Source organism: Struthio camelus, chromosome 1 (genome assembly GCF_040807025.1).
Source record: "Struthio camelus isolate bStrCam1 chromosome 1, bStrCam1.hap1, whole genome shotgun sequence".
In the NCBI taxonomy this organism is placed as follows: Eukaryota; Metazoa; Chordata; class Aves; order Struthioniformes; family Struthionidae; genus Struthio; species Struthio camelus.
The window spans coordinates 148879431-148903476 of NC_090942.1; the positions used below are offsets into that span (position 1 = coordinate 148879431).

Consider the following 24046-nt stretch of genomic DNA (forward strand, 5'->3'; position numbering starts at 1 on the left):
AAATGGATAAATTGCTGTGAGTTCATCAACACTGATGAAAAATAAAAAGAACTAATTATCCTAAAGACATGGATAAAATAACATATAAATTAATAGCTGAAACTGTTGGTATATCTATTCTTGAGCAGTTTGAACAAATATAGAAAATCTTGTCCTGAAGTTGTAGAATTTCACAAGAATGATTCAGATTATTCAGAAATAAAACTTAAAGCACAGTGGACATGATTGTAAACAACTGCCATTTTGGTGCAATTTTAACATGTTTGGGTGAAGTGTGAAGTGTAAATTATACAAAACTAGCTGGCAATATCAGAGGACCAGATCTGTACATCCTGTTCATGAGAATACTCGAATGTGCAGAGTTCTGCTCAAACACTGCTTTTGAGACTCTCAGAAAACTCAGTTTGGAGGGGGCTTTTTGATCCTATCTTTTGCAGTACTCCATATCTTTGTAGTTCCCATATCACCCTGTGTCTTACCCTGCACAGGTATAAAGCTGTTCCCTAAACGTAATTTGTAATGGCACTTACTCACAGTATGTACCAGGTGTGGTGAGACTTTGCAAACGCTGTTTTTGGTAGAAGAATTACACCCTTCATGTTAATTTTGATAAGGTATTAGCCTGAAGTAATCTCCTGTTGAGAGCTTTTTTGAAAAATAGCATTTAACAGAGATGTTTTCTTCTTCTTTGTAGGTGTAGTTCATCCTTAACGATTTAAGTTTGGAAGCACAAAGAACTTCCTTACTCTCCGTGACAGGCTACTATTGTTGTTTTATTGGTCGTTTCTCCTTTTGCTGGGCTGGTCTAGGTTAGAAGTGAGAAATATTTTTGGAGCCTGCACGCAGCCGGGAAGAACAGTGTGCCAATAAGTGATGGAGAGTTGGTTTCTGATTTGTGCTCAGGTTTTTGGGCAGTGCAGGCTTATGTGCTTTCCCTTTCTCAGATTGGGTGGATGATGTCCAGAAGTCCCTTCCAACCTCAACCGTTCTGTGATTCTGTGACCATTCTGTGAAGGGCTGCCAGTCTGGCTTTGATTTTATATGTAGACAAAAGCACGATTATACCTGGTTAGATGTATTAGGTACACACCTAATAACCTAAGTGTAATTAATTAATTCTTTATTTTGTTTTTATAGATTTGTTCGAACTGTGCTACCCTTTTCTCAGGAGTTTCAGAGAGATAAGCAGCCTAATGCGCAGCCTCAGTATCTCTATGGATCAAAGGTTGGAGTTTATTCCGTTTATGTTTATTGGCTTGCACATCTTTTAAGGTGTCTTTTTAACTGTAGAGATTATGGGATATGAAAGTTATTACAAATGGTGGTCTTAAATACTTTTGGAGAGTATTTTAAATTCAACATATGCTTTCTTTTCTGACTTTACTGTGAACGCTACCATATGTTTCAGCCAAAGTGCAAATGCTTAGTCAAATGTTATGCCTTACTTGACACCGCTCAGAAGACATCCTTCTTTCAACCACCTTACGTTGTACAGTTGCTTGTAGTGGCAAAGGATGGAATTAGTCAGCTGGTGGGGTGAGGGTGAGAGCCCATCATGGGAGCAGCTGCTCCTTCATTACAGTGCTGAAGATTGTGGCAGCAGGAAAAAAGGGAGTAAGTGGAAAAACTGCTTCAAATGTAATCTAACTTTAAAATAAATACAGGTTCTGACCATCCTAAACTGTCATATACTAAGCTTCTTAAATTATTTTAAAGAAAATATAGGTTTTTTTTTTTTTTTTTTTGGTCATCTTCAACCCAAGGGTCTCAAAGTGGGCCTCATGAACTTGGCCTCCTGGGCATCTCATCTGCTGTGTTAGCATCATCTTTGTTGCTTTGAGATGACGAATGCCTGCAGGCTTTAAGCAGATTTTCAGCAGAAGTGCGTGTAAGAGCCAGCAATGGCATCCAGCTCTCCTGATTTGTAGTTGTGTACTCTGTGGCTTAAGGCAATACCCGGTAGTGAAGTTGGAAAGTGATATACACTGGTGACAGGTTGTGAGAGAACTTGGCACAATAAAATAATCTTGGGTTTTCATTGGCTTACCCAGCTGAGGAAAATTAGCCTGTATCTGCAGGACCAAAGCTATGTTCAGGTGTGCAGTATTGTACGTTGGAGAGAGAGATTTATTCTCCTTGATCATTACAGATTTATTTCTTAAGTTTAGGAATGATTGCATGAGTCTTAACAACAGCAGTTAAAGGTATAGTACATTAACGTATAGTATGTGTCTTTAATATCCAGTCAGAAATATTAAACAGTAAAAAGCAGCAGTGGTATCTTGAGGAAATCATTTCATTGTATTCAGCGAGAAATATCACTCTCGCACTCACTCAGGAAATCTCAAGAAATATCACTCACTCTGCTTTCTTTCTTTCTTGAATGTCAGAAAGGCAAAGTGAAAGCATGGAAAAGTTAAATAGAAATTTAATGGCGCAATTAGAGGAATGTTGACAGAAAAGCAGCTTAAATGATTTACAGGACCTATTTGTAGTTGTAATTTGTGCAAGTGAGCTGTGTCATTTTCACGTGCCATTACTTTCATTATCTAGTTCCTGTTTTAATAAGAATAATAGCATAGTGAATTCTCATCCTACTGGGTTTTTTTTTTCCTGCACATCATATCCTAGTTTTACAATGCAAGCTCTGTGAAGTGATTTACCCAGCAAGCTAGTGTTTGGGGGAGCTGAAGAGATAGCTCAGCAGTTACAAATTTCAGTCCTAATGCATCTGCTGCTATTGTAGAAGTTCCATGCTTTTAAAATGTAAAGGAGGTGGAGAAGGATTCACATTTCTTCATGTGGATGGCAACAAATTATTTCTGGTACTGTGATTAGAGTTTTATATAATTCTCCTCTAACCGTTAGGGAACAGTAAATTATAGGAAAGCTCTTTTACATTAGAGTTATTATATCCTTTACTATTTCAGGAACTCAGCAGATGCAGTGTAAAGAGCAAGAAACCCACAGAATTTAGTAAAGATTGTTAACTTAATTTATCTAAGTGGTGATACAGTAGTGTGAGTGGGAAAGGATTAACTGAGGAACCTTTTTTCATCAGTCAGGTTACAATATTAAAATAAATTTAATAACCTTTACTATGTGAGCTGTATGTTTTCAGAGATCTGACTATTTTTATATTGCTATGAACAGCAACAATCTAGCAGCTCTCAGAGGCATTTCTGGAGCAACTTTTGTAACTAACTATTTCTGTATTACCAGATATTTTTAGCACTTTTAAATTTTACAGGAGTATATTTTTATACTTCAGTCTAGTGTGTTTTGTAATTGAGGATATCTGAATGGAATTTTAAGAGGACATTTTTACTGTATATAACAAATAATGAATTGTAATTCTTATGTGACAGAGGTTAGAAATTGCAGCATGTGATATCATTTTTGTGTGCATTGTATACGCAGGCTTGTCACAGAGCACATCCGCTCTATATTATTTGAGTCCTTTAACTGTTCTAATGTTGAATTGCCACGCCACTGGATAATAGTGGCTTTTGGAGCAGCTATGTATTTTTTTATTTTATTGGCTTTTAAAAGTTCTTGAACTATGTAAAGTATTCAGGTAAGCACTGGCTATTGATCATATATGCATGAAATATGTTTGTCGTTGTTGTTTTTTTTTTTTTTTTTTTTTAAACAATCCATTGTGCTTGCTTAGGTCACGACGAAGGCATTATGGTTTCCTGTGCATGTGTATGCTCATACACGCCTGTTTTGGATTATAATGGTTAAACGCTTTCTATGCAGAATTTTTGTACAAGCAATGTGTTTACTTAAGAGTAATTAAAGAAATGCTTAGTTTTGATCTCCGAAACTTTACATAATATCAGGTATTTCTAAATGGATCACAGCGTTTGATCTGTATTAGTTTGTATTCGTGTTTTGCATAGACAGTTGTGTCCATATTCTCTGCTACATCTAACAATTTGCAAGCAATATCTTTATCCTGTTAGCGAAACAGAAGGCCACAGATGCAATTTACTTCTCCTGGCTGACTTTGGAGCAGAGATGTCAGATAGGAACGAGCCTGCCAGCAAGAACTTGTCAGCCTTTTAAGTGGGCTGGAATTTTTTGAAAGCTCTCTCTGAGCATGGTCATTGGAAGGGCTTTACTCTGTTGAAATGTGTGCAGGGTGAATAAAATGAGCGTTAGGAGACTGAAATTTGGTTAGAGGAGAAGGCAACGTGAACTGGGTGAATAAAATACCTCATAATGTATGTATCAGAAAGAGTTCCTTCTAGAGGTTTGAAAGTCACTTTGTGCGTTAATAAGGTACCTGATTTTTATTGAGGTTTTGTAGATCAGCAATTTAAGAGCTTGCTTTCTAGCTTATACGTTTTCCAACGTTCTCATTTTTGGGTGTCTTCTGCATTTTTGGATGCTAACTACATTTTGTGGGGAAAAAGGTCAAAAGACCATTTTTCAGTGTAAATATAATGATTTTTATCTATTGCTGGTGCACATATTAACATCAGTTTGCACTACGTTGCCTCTTGTCGACAGCTTAGTAGTCACTTAAAATGCTTGCCCTTTATTCAGTCAGTTAAAACTGGAGGGTGAACTGGCCAAAACATTGGATTGCCAACATGAACCTGAGATTGGACGCTAACTGAAAGGCATGATACAATTCAGTAATCTAGATTTTGAACCTTATTCCATCTGTATTAAAACTTTCTGAGCAAGAGAAGAAGAGTCTTGTAGTTCTGTGCGTGTAATCGCCATGAGCTCTTCAAAACAAACGTAAGCTCTCAAAATGGTACTTTTATATAGGGCTGTCTTGCAGTGGGTTCAAGACAGTCATTGTTTGTGAAATAATACAAATATTTATCTAAGTAGTGCACAGTAAATTCCTTGGGTGGAATTCAGCTTTATATTTAGATGAGCTAAATCTCATCCCTGGGAACACTTCTGCAGGAGCTTCCTGTCTGCGCAGTATGGTATGTGCAGATGTGTTTCAGTACGTGCCTGTGTTTGTGTGTACCAAAATAAAAAAATCAGGTAGCTGAATTGCCTTAAACTGCTCCTTGGTTCTCATCGTGGTAGATATGTTTGTGTGTGTAACATATAAATACATAGATTGAACTGCCTTAAAACCCACATTAAGAAATGAAGAAAAATGAATAATCTTTTCCAGGTACCGGAGATGTTGGCAGAGATGGGAACTTATCAGTCTCTTGGCTCTATACCTTTAACATTAAAACCATCTTTTCTCTCATTTATGAAATTCTAGTCAGAGAAGTATTACAGTTGGTTTGATTACAAGATCATTTAAAAGCAATTTTTTTCTGTCTTTCTCTTCTTCCTACCACTTTGGAAGTGAATGTGTAGAGCTGGCATCCTCTTCTGAAGAGAATTTCTCAGTGTCTGTTTCATGAAGTACCTGAATTCGAAACAGCAATAATCTGTTTTCATCTTTACAGTTTATTTAAGATGGATATAAAAAAGAAAAAAAGCCCACCGAGAAGTCAGCTGGAGGAAGTGCTGTGTAGGGGTTGGCGAACCTGTTAATGTTAACTTTATACAATCAAATGCGTTTTGAAGTGTTACTCGTACTCCAGTTGGCACGCAGGTCTGTGCGACTTAGCTGTCCTAGTAGAAAAAAGGTAACGAAAACGCATCAAACTTGCACCTACTCATGTATTTTTAGCAATGTGAGCGCTGAAGCCAGTCACGAATTGTGGGAAATGTTGCCAAAATGCAGTAACTGAAAAGACCCGTTGCCTGTTGTGAAATATTTTAGCGGGTGCTCTCTTACCAAAACTGTACACCACTTTGGTTTCCAGGATGCAATGAAAATTGACAGCAGCTGCCTAACTGGCAGTTCTCCATCCTTCATTAGTATAATGAGCAGGGTCAAAAAGAGCTGACTTTAGGCATACGTTTTTATTAACAGCAGTTTAAAATACATGCACTCACAGTGTATCTTTGTTTTTAGAAAGACTACATTATGCAGCAATGCTAAGGCTTAATACATTTCTATGGAATACAAATGCACCTAAGAGATTTAAAAATGGGTGTCTTATTGTGTGTAAACTGGACGAGATGCATCATTTTGTGAGGGTGAACAGATTTCTGTCTTAGGGCCTTTCTTAGTACTTTGTCAAGAAGTTTAGGGCAAAGTTAGACGATTAGCAAGTTTGATTGTTCCAAAAATAAAATGTATTTTTACGTGTTCCTACTTCCTTGCCCCGATCATACAAAACTTCCTTTATAATTGGATGGAAATTTGCAGCTGATGAGCAAGTTTTATCATTACAAGTGAAAGGGAAGAGAGAAGGATCAGGAGCTGCTTCCCTGGGCTCCCTATCTTCTATAGGGAGTCGCTCCCCTGTGGTGCAGAAGCCGGCTCATGGTGGAAGTGAAAGAGTGCAGGACAAGGTAATCCAAGTTATTTCCTTAGTTTAGTTAGACGTGTCCTTAGAGAGTCACTGTCTTGAATATATTTTTAGGCTGAGGGGATGTTCAAAAACAGATAAAAGTATGCCATTAAAATACTGGTGAGTTTAGCTTACATGCTGTGACTGAACTAATTCAGAATGGGAACTATCGAGAACACTATAGTCAGAAAATTGTATAGTTTGAGAAGCAAGCAGAATTGTGGGAAAAAAATTCATATTGGCAAACCATTGTACTCAGGATAGGTTTCAGTTGCTTATAGAATAGCAATCTGGGTTCTCATCTGAAAATTTCAGTTCAGTTTTAATTTGTATTAGTAAAAATATTCTCCTGGTCACAGTTTTCATTTGTTTTTATGTTCATTCACTGTTTCAGAGTGAAGAAAACAACCAAAAAATCCCCTCAAAATAGCAACTGATTGCTTGCTAAATGGTTCATTTTTCAGTAACAAAGTGCAGCTGGAGTACTCACTTCCTGGGAATCTAAACCTTTACATCCGAGTACGCTGGCTGTACGTGGGTTGTTGGAAAGGGATGTGAAGATTGAAGGAGAAGATGGGGGTGCTGCAGGGAGCAACCAGAACTACTTGGCAAGAGCTGAGAAGAGATAAAGCGCTCGCTGAGTCTGAAGTAGTTTGGATGCTGTGTGTAGTAAACCTGCTTCCTGGTAAAAGGTTTCTGATTCGTAGCAGAATACTGTCCTGTCATTGGCGCTAGTTCCTGGCTTTTGGAAGTCTGCACGGTGGGCTCCTTGCAAGTTAGAGGATTCTCTATTATTGTGGCCAGCTGGATGCCACCTGGATTCTGTCCCTCAGTGTCTTGCATTAGTCGGCTTTGCCTGCCAAACTCCTCGGAGGTCTGTGCCGTGCTTTTGGTCTGCGTCCTCCCGTTGTCGTCTTCTGAGGTCCTGTTTTGTCCTTGCGGCTGCTCCCGTCTCTTACGGCACAGCAGGTGCAGGCAGCCATAGAGGAGGATCCCAGCAATGATGAGGAGCAGAACGCTACTGGTGAGCCAGATGCCCAGCGCTAGCTCTTTCTTTGTGTTGCTTGCAGATGCTGGGTCTTGTTCCAGCGTATGAAAAGTTCTGCACTGGTCACTGGAGGGGTTTGCGGACTGGCAGGTCACGCACAGAATATATGTCGTTAGTGGAGTTAGGTTTTCGACGACAAATGAAGACCGGCTTGCGGGCACTCTCTCTTCTTTCTGAAAGTTCTTTCTCGAGTAACTCGATAGCATGCTGTTCCAGTTGGGGTGGTACATGACGCTGTAAAAGCTGTCGGCACAACTCGCCATTTTTGGCCAAATTACCATTGCTGTGTTTCCTGTGATGTTTTGGATGGTTATTCCCATCGTGATGTTGCTTAGGTAGTTTTTCTTTCCCCCTTAGGTAGTGATCCCTTGGGGAAAGGGAGATTGCTGCTTCACTTAAGAAGTTTCGGCACTGGGGATGTGGTGTGGATCTTTATCAGTAGCGTTCTGTAATTTAGAGAAGGAGTTATTAGGAAACAGTGCTCTTATGTGTGGTCTTGCCCTGAAAAAGTAGGACTTGGCAGTTCAGTGAAGCGTGGGGCGTACTCAATTGTATATTTATTTCCCAAGTTAAATTCGTATTTATAGAAACTCAACAGGCGCTGCCTGCCTCTGAAGGTGATCACTTGTATCTCGTCTCCAAGAGAGACAGGGCATTTTGCAGAGTTTGGTATTGGGGAGCCACCTCCTTTCAGAGATCCGTCTCGGATTGCCGTGCCCTCGGGACGGGGAGTGGAGCTGTGCTGGCCCCCTGCAGCCCTTCCCAAATTAGCCTCTTTGTCATCTTTGGTATACGTGCTGCGTACGTATTTGGTACAATCCCTAGAATAAAGTCGCTGGCTATTTTTCTCTTAACGAATTTGCACTTAGATAACATTAAGTGAAACAAAAAATCTTCAAGGTTATAAAAGCGAGAGATAAATATCCTTTGTATTTCTGAAAGATGTAACCCTAAACCAACAGGGAAAAACAAATGATCAGAAGCTTGAAGAGATGCATTAATAAATAGCTCTCTTCTTTGGAGCAATGTAGGAATGTTGTTTAATAGAATAAACATTTCTAATAGGAAAACTGAGTATTTAGCATAATTTTGAGCCAAACTCTCATGCAAAAGTGACATAGAATTCCAAACTGAATTGAAACACTATCTGATTTGGCTTTAAATTACAGACAGACAGACTGACTAACCATCCCACTAATTAACTCTTTATCTGTCATAAGGAATACATCCTAATGAGTATGTTGAAAAGTGTTTATTTCCTTTTTTCGAAAGAAACACAGCCTGTATTTTCTCTGGGTTTAGGTCCGAGTTTTAATCCAGTCTTAAGTCTAAGTATTCTTAGCATTTTATTTTACTTGTATGGTAATCTCCATAATCTCAAAGCTTGCTTTTGTGAGCAATGAATTTGCTTTTGTTAAATGGCAAGCGAGGGGCAGCAGGAGTGCAATATTGAGGGATAAATTCTTGATAAAGTGTTGATTTTTGACCAGTTGATTAAAAAACAAAGCAGTATATGAAAACATCGCCAGTTACTATTTTATCTCCAGTATCCTTTACGTTAGTGTTTTATGCTCTGATTTTCTCTGTTTTTTGCTGATAAGATAAGCACATCTGTATCCACCACTAAAGCAGTAGCTGTGATGAGTGTACGTTGTTGGCACTGGAAGCTGGCCAGTGCTTCGTCTTGACGTTAGTCAGCCTCTTTGAAAAGCTTTCTGAAGGTAGTGTTAGCTGGTTCATGATTCCATACCTTTTGGGTAAATAGTGGGTTTTTTTTAATTTTTTTTTTAATGACTGCTTTAATACTCTTTTCTATCCTGAGGGATTTTATGTAATTCCAAAGTCTGGCTGTCCTGAATTCGGGCGCTAGTCTAATACTCCTTATAATAAATTTAACATTAGGACTTTAGTATTAGTATTTTGAGTTTATCAGTTTGTGTTACCGCTGTAAATAGTGCAAGGAAAACATCTATTTTCTGCATTTCTGTAAAAACTTATATTAAAGATTATCTTCCTTACAGGACAAAAGGTTAGCTTCTACCTTGGTAGACTTTTGATTAAAAATGTTGTTTGATAACAAAACAAATCGTAATAAGAACCAGTAGATTTTTTGGTGGGTTGAATTTTCTTTTGCTTCTGCTGCAAGTGCAACTTTTTCAAAAGTGCATAAGCAATTTAATTTGATTTTCTTTTGGTTTAATTCTCAGTTTCCAGTGGTATTCACATGAAAGTTTTTTCCATTGTGAAAATTCCTTACTTTTTTTTAATGAACGTAAATGCCCGCAACAGTATTTCATTGTTTATGACCTCATTATAATTTTTTTTTTTTTATGATCAGTGTTAAGATATTAAGTCTCCTGGCTTAAATAGCAATTGAACATAGAAAAATGTTCCGATAAAGCTCATAGCATTTGCTCATAACTTATTCTGAAATTATTCTGTAATATTTTTAATGTACTTCATACTAGAAAGAAGACTGTTAAAATCTGTATTATTTGCGTGGGGTCTTGATAGTTATAAAGTCACAGAATTCTTATTATTAATACAATATATGTGAAAGTGTTGTTTATGGCTTTTGGATTATACTTATTGGGAAGTGGGGAGAAAAAGATGTATGTGCATATTCATTGCAGTATAAAACCTTAGATATGAGCGATCTGGGTAGAGGCAGCCTATTTAATCCTGTGGTGAGTGCACCCTTCTTGATGCAGCAGCAATACAAAGGCATTGAGTGTGCTGTCAGATAAACTTGTTAGACAGACACGTTTTGACATCTACCCAACTTCTGTAGATGTTAAAAGTGGGCCATTTTAGTAGACCGGTAGACCAGAGCTTGTTTGTCTGTCTTTTCTTATCTGAGAGATCCTGATTACTTAAACTTACATATATACATTTTTTCTATAGAACGCTTCCTGATACTGTTTAAAAACAATAATCTTCAGAGCATTTTGTAAGTAATTTAAAATCCAGACACTCCCTAACTCTAATAACAATAATACTGGTTTTGTTTATTATGAAACATTAATCACTAGAAGATACGTAGTTATTGGCATGTTAATGTTTAGGAAACACATTTGGTATTTTATAGATCATAAAGTCAGTACTCACCTTCATTTCCTGATACAAATTTCAGAACAGAATTTTCATATGATGAAGTCGTGAAAATGAAATAAACGCCAGGTTTTCTATCCCCTTTTAAATTAGGTGTTTCCTTCATGGTCTCTGTTTGCCAGTTTGCTCGTGGTTTTTTTTTTTTTTTCCCCCCTGTCAGATTCCCTCGACTGAATTCTCATTGCTTGGTTCGTTCAGTTTTTGTTCTCCGAGGCTGCGGATGGCATGGGTTCTTTGTCTCTTCTACTTAAATTCCTACAAGAGCGCACGTTGTCTAGAGATGCTGTTGCCTTGATTTTCAGGGAAAATACGGGAGAAAATAATGTCTTTTTCCTCGTCTCTCACTTATCTCCTGTTGAACAGTGTACGGCTTCAACATCCCTGTTATATGCTCTTCTGTGTGTGTACCAGTGATGCTGTGAGTGATTAATGTGAGCACTTTGGTGACATCAGCAACTAGCAACTTCTTCTTTTCTTTTCTTTTTTTTCAAGTAGGGGAGGGAGCAAGCATAGCTTAAAAAATAACCAGCTCCCTCTCTTTTTTCCTTCCCTCGCTCCCCTCCATCTTTGTTAGTGGCCTCTTCCCTGAGAGTTTTATGTTTCTGTGTGTCGTGGGGGGAGGCAGTGATGGTGCGTGGTGGTGTTTTTTAAATCCCTTGTCACAGTTCATAAAGCTCTGCTAATCCAGCATTTGCAGGTAGACCATTTTAGATACTTCCCCATGAATGTTACTTTAACTAAAGATATATTTTTAGATTGATCAACTTCTTATTGTTATGTATGGTGAGCTTTTTATACTGAAATAATGGTTTCAGGGCTTGCTTTTCTGTGACAGATTTCTGCTCCGTGAAGGGGTGTTCCCTGCTCTTAACCTACGCTATGTCAGGGTGAGAAGAACTCATGGCAGTAAATTTCTTTAATTAATTGAAGTAAAATGCTCTTTACACTGTAACGTTCTGTAGCAGACATAGATAGTTTGGATGCATTTGTTGTTTAGAGCTACCTGTTTGGAAGCAACAAAAGCAAAAGATGAAATCTCGCCTCTTAGGGGTAACTTTATAAAATGCTCAGTATATCAGGGCATTCATCTGCACATGTTTTAATAAGAATTTTTTCCAGTTCTCTTTCCATTTAATATCCCAGATCCCTTTCTGTAAGCAGAAGGCTATACAAATACATACGTTGTACTCGAGGGACTGCAGCTTTAGGCAGTGAGCCAGATGATACTTGTTTGGAATTCAGCCATTTAGCCAGCTCTGATCTAATAGCAAGGCTGTAGCGTCACGTATGGATTCTCATCATTAGTCAAACATCTATTTTAGTTTGCGTTCACAGAAAAGATGGCTGAGAATTTCAAAACAACGCTCCTCCGCAAAATCAACGCAAACACAATGTCCTTAGAACAGACTTTCACCGAGTAACAGAAAGGTTGAGGCAGGAAGGTGCCTCCGGAGATCATCTAGTCCAACCCTCCTGCTCAGAGCAGGGTTAACTAGGGCAGGTTGCCCAGGACCGTGTCTGGACAGCTTTTGAACATCTCCAAGGATGGAGACTCCACAACTTCTCTGGGCAAACCTGTTCCAGTGCTCGGTCACCCTCACAGTAAAGAGATTTTTTCCTTATGTTCAAGCAGAATTTTCTGTGTTTTAGTTCATGCCCATTGCCTCTTGTCCTGTCGCTGGGCACCACTGAGAAGAGTCTGGCTCCATCCTCTTGACAGCCTCCCTTCAGATATTTGTATGCGCTGATGAGATGCCCCTGAGCCTTCTTTTCTCCAGGCTGAAGAGTCGCATCTCTTAGCCTTTCCTCATAGGAGAGACGCTCCAGTCCCTTAATCGTCTTTGTGGCCTTTCACTGGGCTTGCTCCACGAGCTCCATGTCTGTCTTGTATTGAGGAGCTCAGAACTGGGCACAGTACTCCAGGTGCGGCCTCACCAGGTCTGAGTAGAGGGGAAGGATCGCCAACCTCGCCCTGCTGGCAACGCTCTGCCTAATGCAACCCAGGATATGGTTGCCATTCTTTGCCTCAAGCACACGTTATATAAGTCCTTTTCTTTTATAAGACAAAAATACTCTAAGAGCTTAGTAGAATTTCATGATTTAAATTCCTAGTAGTTTCTTTGTGCAGTGCCATGTGGCGTATATTACAGATATCTAGTATTGACTTGCAGGGATAACTGTGGTAGGATCTATGCTGGAGATAAAATCAGTGTTCTTCTCCTTGGATACTGATGAGGGAAAGTTTTGTGCGTCACAGCTGATGTCTGAGTTGAAGGTCTCACAGGCTTGTGTACTTGTATTAAAGATAATGGAAACTGTAGAAAAGAAAAAGGGAATGTAGCAGAACCTTCTACAACAAAGGTTGACAAGATTCCCTTTTAAAATTAAAATTCAGGATTTTTGGAGAACAGCCCACTTATGCAAATGGTGGGTATTAAGTTAGCAAACTCCCTTTTAATCCCCAGCTTCAGCACACGGTTTCTAAATCCCTATGTGGCATCAGTCTGTACAGTTTTATTCACTTTGAAGAAATACTCAGTAATGTGGCCCTGCACCTGAGCCTATATATACAGCTCCAGAATCACTTCCGTGAGGTTGCCTCTCAGACTCAAGTTTGCTTTGATCGCATGGACAGCTAAGGGGTTTGAACAAGCGAGATCCTTATGAGAGCAGTAACTGCAGAAGGCTTTTTTTATTTAATTGAGACTTCAGAGCATCGAAATGGCTATCATGAAATGAAAAGTGAAGTCATTTCTTTCAAGATGTTTGGTACATAAAGGGGACTGTACATGGATAGAAGCTGTGTTGTAAATTTAGAAGTCTAAACCTTGGCATGGGACTGCTTTTATCCTGTTCTACTTGTGTAAACAGAAGAATGTGAAATAGAGGAAACGTTCATGGCTTTACAAATAGTAAGTGAAATATAGCCTGATGAAATATAAATAGTGCCTGATGAACAAAAATGGTTTACAAACTGTTCTTGCCAAAACAGAGATTTTTGTTGGAGTTTCATTCTTAAAGAGGGGAAACTATGTATTTTGACTTCTTACGACAGCAAAATATAAGGTGGTTGTTCATTTTTTAACATATTTAAAAGTGCTGTTTGTTTGAGGTTGCTATAACGATGCACTCGGATGAAACTTTCGTTAATCAGATCTGTTTCTCTCCTTTTTAGGCTTTGAATCTGGCATATTCCAGCATCTACAGCAACTACAGGAATTTTGTTGGCCCCCCTCACTTTAAAGTCATCTGTAGGCTTCTTGGGTATCAGGGTATTGCTGTAGTGATGGAGGAGTTGCTGAAAGTTGTTAAGAGCCTGGTACGTTGACTGTATTTCATTTTCTGCTTTTTCATGTGGCTTTTGATAGGAAATGTCTTACGAAAAGTTTTTTAAAAAAAAAAAAAAGTGAAATTAAGATTTCTAAGGAAAGTAAGGCCTCAGATAATACTAATTAAGACATCACTTCCGTTAAGTTCAGTATAAGCTACGTCTGAGAGCACCCAATATCTTCTGAAAGCAGTAGAACATGTGCCTTGGTAATCTGTGCAGTGTTTTGAAAATCTCAGTTTCTGTTTTTGAGCTTAATTGAATCTGTGGAGAACTATGCTGGTAGGTCCTCGATAAACTTCTCTGGAAAAGTATAAATGTTTAAAATGAGTTCACTTCTACTTAAAAACTGTACTGTTAATTTACTTTCTCTGCATTTTTCTGAGAACGGCTGGAGTATGTTTTCTGCCTTCTCAAACTTCAGGGCTTTCATTAATGCTGTCATTGACAGATAACCCTTACTAACAAGGAAGGTTTAATCTCTGTGCTTGATCTAGCAGTGGATATCGTCAAGCTTATTTGGAAGAGTGCTCAGACCAAATGGTGAAGAAGTTATCCAGATAGCCTGCGTATCTAGCATTAGAAATGGGCTTTTGGAGGAGGAGGAGCTTTCAGGAGGAGGTTGAGGGACTGTTCACTGTATTATCAGTATCGGTGTATGCAGTCTTAATGCATTGCAGTTAAGTTTAATAATTCAGTTTAAGCTACAGAAATGGTCTTCTCCCTACCATTGTTCCCTGTAAGGAAAACGTGGCCAAAATAATCCAATTGTATAGCTGTAGTATTAATAGTCTCACTTTAGCCACTTGACATATTTGGCAGGTGTTTTGTTGTAATTCGCACAATGCTCAAAAGAGTGAGGCCCGCTTAAAGGGACCCTGTGATATAATCTTCAGGGAAAGATGCGAACACAGAGACTTTCAGCGAATTCTGGCAGGGGGGTGGATTGTTTGGTTGGGTTTTAGGAGCGGTTTGACAAATCAGCTTGATTCATTAAAGGTACTTTGGCATACTTGGGCATTTATAAGGGAAATTGAAATGCCTGCAGGAAGTTATCTGGCTGGCACCTGATGTAAATGCTTAGATGTGGGGAGAGAGGTGTGAGATGGACGTCTAGTGGGAGGAAGGTAGACTGGGACTGTAGCCTGGGGCTGCGTCCTGCGTGGTCTATCTGGAATAGACAGTTTTATCTGGTATACATATAATGCTGAGTATTTTTGTCCTCTTGCTTTTGAAAACACTCAAATGCAGCTTTCTTTACAAAAACAAAGTTAAAGGTTGGTTAGACAATAGAGGTGTACTATCTCTTCTGCAAGAAAAGTGCATGACTTCTCGTACTACTTTTTTTCCTCCTGGCCTTAGCTGTTGTGCCACTTTTCCTGTAGCAAAAAGAAGCTAATGCCATATGAAGGAAAATGCAACTGTATTCCTTCTTCACCTTTTTCAAAGTTTCCCTTTTAAGGATGGTGTTTGATAGTTACATGCAAGGTTTTTAGTGCTTGTTCAGTTCATCTGTAGTTTGAATACAATTTGTTGTAAAGTTTCTTAGATCAGTAACACTTTTAATAAACACCTGTTTTCTCTTAGTTACAAGGGACGATTCTTCAGTACGTCAAGACCCTAATGGAAGTGATGCCTAAAATCTGTAGGTTACCAAGACACGAGTATGGTTCTCCAGGTTAGTTCATGTTTGATGTAACCGTGGCAGCCTTAATAAGATGATACTGTTTACTAGCTTCTGGGTCATGTCTCTTTCTGTCCCTTCCTCTCTCTTTCTTTCTCTATAATTAGCACTCAGTCTTTTTTTTTCTTTCTTTTTTTTTTTTTTTAAATAACAAGAATGAGTGAATGTTGGACTTTCTGAAAGTACTTAATAAAGGATCGGCATACTCTGCGTATGACGGCGTTATGACATAACTGATTATGAGCTGGGATTTTCACGTTAGTTTCTATTTCTAGTCTTTCCCGTAACCATGTTGAGCTTTCCCTTTGCAAGGCAGCTTCTCATACCAGTTCTATTTAAAGCTTTGTAATTTAGATAACCGTAGTTCTCTGGAAAAACCTTTATTCCCTCCTCTTTTACCCTTATCAGACGTAAGATACAAGGAACGATAACTGTCAACGAGAGGCAAACTGGTCCTGCCAGAATAGTTATGTCTGAGGCTTGTGTGGGGAGCATCTTAGCCACTTAACAGGAGGGATGACAGTTGCGGAAGAAGAAATGGCTTTGAAAGTTGGTTGCCACTCTAGGGAAGTAATTGCTAATTAGTATTTATCACATTATTCACTGAAATTTTGAAACGACTCCCTCTCTTCAAAATATTCCTCCTCCACAACTTCTAATTAACACAAATTAATCCTTCCATGTGCCACCCACCTCTTGAGCGTATCTTTTTTTCCCCAGAGTCTCTTAGGTTTATTAAATGCTGCTCCAACTGGAATGAGGTTGTTTTCTTCTGCTTCCCACAGCTTGCTTGACGTTCATTACCAATGTTAAACGAAATCAAAGACTTGCTAAGTGTTTCCTTCCTGTTTTTCTCACTGGAGCCTAGAAATGGGTGAATCATGGCGGTTAGCCATATACAAATAATCAGTCTGAAGTTTTAAGCGACCTTTAAGGCTTGACCACAAAAGCAGTAGGTACTGTCAAATATAGATTATGCATCATCAGGGGCTGTGATGCTGCAGGTATGATTAGGAAGCTCATATTCCCATGCCAGCATTTCTCACCTCTCTAGTAAGCATTTGGCAGGAGATCCCCAGGGATCCAAGCAGACACTTTCTGCTGAGGTTTCAAGGCAATTCCTGCTACAGGAAAGGCAAAACTTGTGCAATGGCAGCCTTCACAGAACTGCTCTAAGACCTGAGGAAGAACTTGCTGCAGGATCTAAACCTTTTACAATCCTTCATCACTTTCCTGTTTTGTGGAGATCGCAAGCTACTTTGGCCCTATATTTACTAGTACAAAAGAAATCCCGTACGGTAGATGCCTACTATACTGAGAGGTCAGAGTAGTTCTTGGTGTTATGATAGATGATAGCAGTTAGCGTTGGAATGGATCTCAAAAAACCACCTTGTTCTGACCTCCTCCGCTGTCTGTGTTCCTGACAGAGGTTTTGTCTTGACACGTCCATTTTTCCCATTCTTAAACGTCTCTCCAGAGATTCTCTTCCAAGAAATGGCTGAGCCAGCCTTTAAAGATACTAAAAAGAAATGGGCTGTGGAAGTTCAGGGCATTTTCATCCCTCTAACATCACTGCAGAATTATGTTGCTGCGTCTGGAGCCTTGCTGTCACAGAGGTGTCCACCCTTGGCGTAGCTCTGCCTGATGAAGGAAAATGTTCTCTTTGATGGGGACAGGCGGAGCTTGTGGCCCTGATCTGGCGTATTAAAGGAACTGCCATAGCGCAGAAGGGCTTTAACCCACGCTTTGTTTACATCACTGTCCTCTCCTTTCTGTGCTAAGCTCTCCTCTACAGCAGTCTTTGTCCTTGTTTACTTGGTTCACATTGAACAGCTGAAGCAAATACACACCCACTGTGGTCTCTTCCCTCCTCCTCCTCCAAAAGCTTTTAGCGGAAGTGGTATCTTAGTAGTAAGCCTTAGTGTTATCAGGCATGTTTGTATGCCGCTTTTCTTCTTTCATATATACCAGATCATTTCATCACTACTTTATAATTGCGACTACCTAAGAATAAAAACCAAAGCTGTGATTCTGATCTACAGATTAAATACATAGCTTCTTGGCTGAACTGATGCAAATTTCCTGAATCCCTTCTCTATAGGCAAAGCGATTTAAGTATGCTCGCTCAGTAAGCCTCTAGCTATTTCATGTACTTCAGACTTCATTTGGAGAGCTTTGTTTGGACTCTATTGATTGCAATTCCTTCAGCCCTGTGTAATCACCCCTCTGGAGTTGTGGATTTTTAAACAGAGATCTATTCTTGTTGAAAGGTGCAGAGTACAGATAGTGGCATTGGAGTTGTTCAGGACTCCTGCTCATCAGTGGGTTTGTTTCCATAGAAACAACCTTAAAGTACTGGGGAACTTGCTCATCCTGTAATCATAAAAATATTTGTCTAAAAATACATCAAACATAAGGATTTTTAAAGGGACCTTGTAAATTCTCTAAAGAATATTGGCTCATAAATGATTAAACTTGAAATTTCATCTTGGAGGTAACATTTTCTTCTGATATTTTTCTGGTGTCTGAGTACAGCTTTGCTGCCTTTGACAGGACACGACATACTTCTGTTTATCATTTTGAGATGTCTTTGGACATGCGGAGGAAATGAGTTTGTCAGGCTGAGCTCAGGCTGAGATTTGGGGTGGTGTCATTGCTGCATCACCTCACAGAGGAAAGTTTTAAAAGAAAATCCATGAGCTCACCAAGATATAAACGAGGAGAGAAAGTAGCTTGATTGCTTTTTTTTTTTTTTTTTTGGTACAATATCTTTAAGTTTCTTCTTTTTGGAAGAAAGCGAGCAAATGGCTGGTGCAGGGCAAAACGTACGTTAAACCTGGCCATGATCTCTTGAAATCGTGCGTTTCTTGAGAAACGCGTTCTTGAGAAACGCGTTCTTGAGAATCGTGCGATCTCTTGAAATACTGCAATTTGGGGAAGTTTCCCAGAGCACTGCTCTCCCGGAGCTGTGGTTCCAGTTAGGTGCTGGCCGCTGCCTTGCCGTAGCTCCTTAAGCCAGTTCTGCTGCTGGCCACAGCTTTTGAGCTCTTCCAGCACAGTGACCCCACAGAAAACTACTTTCCCCCTCCTTTTTGTGTTATGTCCCAGGTCAGGATCTAATGAGAACCGGAGGCAGCCGTGGCTGGGAGGGGAGGAGGAGGGCAGCAGTGGCTAGGGGATGCTGGAGAGGTGCAGCTTGGGGCGTAGCAGAAGAGCTTTTCATTTTTCTGGTTATTCCGGGTTTTTGAAGGGGGAGTTAATGGCTTGAATCCTTGCAGGGAAGAATATGAAGGGAATTTGTTCATAGGATGCTCTTGTCCCTTGGGGAGAGATTTGGGAGGGAATCACAGAGTATTTGAAAGAGTTTGGGGGAGAAGGGAGATACAAAGCAGGAAAACACAGCCGGACTATTGAGGGAGCTGCAGAATAGCAAAGAGAAGGCGCCTTTTCAGACGTGACGTATGCTTATTCACCAAAGCCAAACTCTCTGAAACTTCCCATACCATATTTACTTCCAGCTGCTTTGGTATTTGGAGCTTGCCATGCAATTGCAAAAAGAAAGCTGAGGGATGCCAGTGGCTTTGGAGCTAGCCCTGAAATGTCTGTGCTTAATGGAAATGGAAATAATCCCAATTTGTTGTCAGCAAAGAACTGCGGAAGTTTAAATGGTGTTTTCATAAAGCAGAAACCTAGATGATCTCAAAAGGGCCATAAACAACATACTTGATATGAAAAAAACAGCAAATTTTTTTCTAGGAAAGTAAGCACAATTCGCAGGCTCTGTGGTCATCGTTGCCAGATACAGGTATATACTTAAATATTACAAATGCTTCTGTTGAAAAGAATGATATGACTGCTGGCACACAGAGATAACGATGTCTTGTGAGCCAAAGAAATAATTGTAGCTAGCATTTGAAGATTTGTATGAAAGTGACTCATATGCTGGGTCGTTATAGTACCCAGTTTCTTGGGAGCATTTTTACTGGTGCAGATTAGCAGATTTCACTTCACAATAGTCAAATCAGTACTCTGCGGAAAATAAATCCTAACGCAACTAGACCTTTTTTTTTTTTTTTTTTCCCTCCAAGACTAAGTTTGTCGTTAGTCTGCAATTTAGGTCTACAATTAATAGCCAATTTTTGTCCTAATCAGTTAGGTACCAGAATTATTTTAAGCTCTGGAGCATGTTTGATTTGAGTCTGTAGGTGTGAATTGAGATTGTTTTATAGAAAATGAACGGTGACCAAATCGGAGAGATCCAACGAGTTTCAAGTTGCGTGTGTTGATTTGATCCGACTTCCTAAATTAATTAGTATACAGACTGCACAGCTGAAACTTGGCATCTGCCATTTGAGTGCTGTTGCGATAGGATTTTGGAAGCAGAGATGGGACCTAATCCTTTACTAGTCTTCCATACTTTAGCAGATCTATTTTATATGAACAGCTTTTGTTTCTATTGAGAGATGTGTAAATCAGAAATGGGGATTATGTATTGGATTATTATTACACCTAACCTTATCCCACAGAGGGATTTAAATAAAACTGCTGTCTGGGAGAGGAGGAGCAAAAAGCCTTGATTAATTTGCCTTGCAAAATGCTATGCATATATAGCTAATTCAGCCATTTACAAATTGCACCCACAAATGAAATTATGGGGGAGGAGGAAGGTTGCATGCAGTTAAGTTAAACTCGCTTTTCTAAGACACTTGTTCCTTTTTCAAGGCTTTATTATGCATATCTAGTTTTTCACAAAAGTACAGTTCTGCGCACTGTACAGTACGACTGGGTGTAGGGTGAGATGCAATTGCTCAAGCGTTAATGAAAACTTGGTCATGTGTTTCTGCCGCAGAGCTCCGCTTCCTGGGGAGCAGTTCGTACTTTCAGCGTCATCTCTCTTCCATCAAAACTTGTCTAGGTAGTTCTGTAAACTTTCATCTGTTCTGCCAGTAAATCAAGGATTTTATCTAAGGGGAATTAGTGCAATATTGGTATGGACATTGGGAAGAACTGCACAGTGAATACAGGGTGTCAGATTTTTAAAACAATGACGCGGTCGTGATGGCACCGGTTTTAGGAGTAAGAGCAAAATGGACCGCCACCTCTTATCTCCTTTAACCTGAAGCTTTCCTCATCCACAGGAAATGCTTTTTGTCCTGCAGACTTTCCTATTCTTTACTTCAGTTTCCATGTCTGGAGAGGATATGGTGAGATAAAGGATTTTCAGGCCATCTCCTGCTTCCTGCTACAGATAGAACTGCTGCTCTGCGTTTAAGGCTCTCTTTTCAGCATTGCCCAGATTTTTCAGAGAGGAAAAAGGAAATCGCAGTTTACAAGCAGTATCCTTCCCTCTTGAGCCTATGTTTGTTGTAATTTAACTCTTTATCTGGACATTATCTTTCTTAAACTATATGCTGCTTGTTCTTTGCTTCCCATTCTGTCATCTTCAAATTGCTAAAATTAATATTTTGTCTTCAGCAAACATAGTCTGAACCAGTATGACCGAAGGTCCGGCTGTAGACCAGTGTTCTGTACAAAGGTGGGTGGCAGCCCTAGGAAAGCTGTACCAGTGTGAGTAGAGGGGGAGTAGTTCCCTAATTTAAGTATGCTGTAATAGTACCATAAGGAATTTTTCAGAAAAATTTCAGTGTATTTTGAACTGGCTCTGTTGACTCTGTTAAGGAGTGAAGGAACTTAAACTGTTTTTCCTAGCAGAGGCCCTACTCTCCTTCTTTTCCCTCTTCACTTCTCCTTTTTCATTCCCAATTCACCTCCTCGCCCCCTGCACACAAAGCATCTTGAGTACTCTTTGTTTGTCTACTTATTTTTTTTAAAGGGTAGTTTTGAAAAGCAGGGCTTTTCAAGATCAGGGTAACTTAATGGACTTTTACTTCCGGAAGGGCATCCAGTCTTGGTACGAGGAAAGTATTTGACTTGACATCTAGAAGGTGATCCTTAGAAGACCTTTCTTGCTAGGTCTGGAAGACCTTCCATCAACAGAGGAAAAATACAGGGGGAAGCACTTACGCACTGTCACTAAAACACATTGTGGGTACGCGGTAAAGCTTAACAAATTGAACTCTTTAATTCTCTCACTATGCCTCTTTCCTTTTTCTTCCTGGCATCAAATAATTCATGTGAAAATTTTTCTGCCTTATCTGTCTGCGTTTTCAACCTCATCTTTAAAACATGGGTCTCAGAACTCAATAGCGCAGCATCTCTCTTGCCATCATTGTGAGCCGGAGTGCTTAAACAACAAACACAAGCGCAGGCTGCTCCCCTGCTTAAACATTCAAGGGTTGCAAAAGGCCTTTTCACTGCAGCACTGAACTGGAGTTGATCTTGTCATACTGACAATCATTTTCAGAGCTGTTAGTTCTCAGTAGGTTGTCTAAGTGTTATAGGGGAGTTGGTGTGTTGGTATGACCTCTTTGCTTTTAGTTGCATTTAAATGCAGTTTCCTCTCAATAAATCAAGCTCAGCAAGCACTCATTACTACTGACCTGTCTCCATTATTTTTTCAGTTCTGTTTTTACGTTTTCTATCGAGTCACTTAAGTTAAACTATTGAGTAGTGTTGGGTTTGAAATTTATCCCCACTGAATGCATATAGAAACACTCACTTGCTGATAATTTTTTTTGACAAATAGTTATTCGAGATGTAACAAAGCCAGCCCAGTTCTTTAGTCCTGCTCGCCCATCTCGCACGTCACTTCAGTCTTGATGATTTGGACCAGTTCATGTCCCTATAAAGGCTGCCTGCACCTTGGCATTGCTCTATTTGATTTTTTTTTTTTTTTTTTAATCAAGGGTCTACGTAACCTTGCTTTGTGTAGCTGAAAATCTATTAGTGCTTTAAGCTTCACTGTTATTTGGGAGAGATTCGATGGTATACAAAACAACGTGTTTTTGAAAATCATCATTTTAGCTAGTTTTTAACAATGGGAAAACTTTGCAACAGGGTTCCTACTGCGCTTGTTAGCAGTAGCTGACGTATCTTTGCCAGCCGAGCTTGCCTTGGGCTTTTTGTATTTAATTGTTTGGATGTTTCACAGATCATCTCTGGGTGTCCGTGGTGTTAACAGTATCACCACCTACAGACATGTTCTCCATCTCCCTCTCTAGCTCTCTGCTCCTGGCTGGTTCTGTCACAGCTGTGAATTGAGCATGTCGGGTGGTGCAGCAGGTTGTGAGACAGGACTTAATAGCAGACAGTGGCCCTATTCTGTCTTCCTGCTCCTGGAATTTATTTTCTAACCTCTTACACCAGCTCCCTTTTGCAGGAGTCAGAACCTAGGCACTCCGATTTGCATGATTTATTGAGTTGCTAAGGTCAGCCGCACCACTGGCTTAACACTTAATAACCTTCTGATTTGTAATATATTTAAATACTGTTCCATCTGATTTCCTGTAGGCTGCATACGTGTAAGTAAAAAGTCTCATGTGTTGAGACATGAAGAGAGGACTTACACCCTTGGTGTGCTGGGCTCTGATACAATATACTTACACATATTCAGTGAAAGCTTTGTATAGCCCAGTTGGTTATAAAATTAATGTGTTTTTGTGACAGAAAGAAAAATTAGTCCTAATATGTATGACTGTTATCCACATGATCAGAATCTTTTTTTTTTCTTTTGTCAGTTAGTAAATGCATCTGTGTGATAATCACTAGAATTTTTTTTTTTGTTTTTTGCTTCTCTCTTGATTTCAGGTATCTTGGAATTTTTTCACCATCAGTTGAAGGACATTGTTGAATACGCAGAGCTGAAGACTGTGTGCTTCCAGAACTTGAGGGAAGTGGGAAATGCTGTGCTCTTTTGCCTACTCATTGAACAGAGTCTGGTAGGTGCCTACAGTGCTGGTTTAAAAGCCAGCACTAATGTTTCAGAATGTACTCAAACATTTTTGTTACTGACGTCATAAATAACAGGGTTGAAATATTCAAGTTTGCTAGCGCTGATATACAGATGGGTAGAAACAGTTCCTGCTTTATTCTTTTATGGCCTTGCACGGGCTTTGAGGTCCGCAAGATAGCAGTGATGCCTAACTTTCCTGGGTGAGATACGTTGCCTCTTGTAGGGTGCCTGAGGATCAAATATTACTCTTAATGCTCAATATTATTCAGTGCTCTTTCTGTCACTGGACTATTGCTGCTGATCTGATCGGTGTGTGAGGAAAGTGCACGAGTGCGTGACTACCTCTTTCTGAGGGGTCTGCAGAAGAGGAAAGAGGGCAGCCTAGAGGCTCTTGGCAGTCATCTTTTCCTGAAACAGGGAGCAGGCTGGGGGCCAAATGATATCTTCTAGTGGCTGCAGCTTCCTGCCAGCCACCTCTTTCCCTGGTTCCTTGCCCTTCTCCCTGCTGCGCAGTAAGCTGTGCACTGTCTAAATGTCCTCAGGAAGAAGTGTAGTCAGGAGCTAATGGCAGGTTAATTGTTCTGGAGGGCCAGAGAGGGCCCACAGCGTGTAGGCTGGGCACCTGTAATAT

The 24046-nt window shown here is 39.7% G+C and overlaps 2 protein-coding genes across 10 annotated transcripts in view; one reads left to right on the top strand and one right to left on the bottom strand.

The window, feature by feature from the left end:
• Window positions 1-24046, top strand: part of CYFIP1 (cytoplasmic FMR1 interacting protein 1) — an 81186-nt gene that overhangs the window by 49480 nt on the left and 7660 nt on the right. For all 9 annotated transcript variants that reach the window (XM_068923068.1, XM_068923066.1, XM_068923069.1 and 6 more), the window contains exons 23-26: window positions 1138-1225; window positions 13727-13870; window positions 15467-15557; window positions 23271-23401. In XM_068923068.1, the coding sequence (XP_068779169.1) occupies window positions 1138-1225; window positions 13727-13870; window positions 15467-15557; window positions 23271-23401 (454 nt within the window). The remainder of the gene's footprint in view (window positions 1-1137; window positions 1226-13726; window positions 13871-15466; window positions 15558-23270; window positions 23402-24046) is intronic.
• LOC104138678 (fibronectin type III domain-containing protein 9) lies at window positions 6767-7882 on the bottom strand. Its single transcript, XM_009666394.2, has one exon. It carries the CDS (start codon window positions 7758-7760, stop codon window positions 6894-6896), a length of 867 nt encoding a protein of 288 aa, XP_009664689.1. The 5' UTR covers window positions 7761-7882; the 3' UTR covers window positions 6767-6893.

Excerpts from the sequence above, each read along its gene's own strand:
- LOC104138678 (XM_009666394.2), bottom strand. The coding sequence starts at position 7,760 with ATGGGAATAACCATCCAAAACATCACAGGAAACACAGCAATGGTAATT.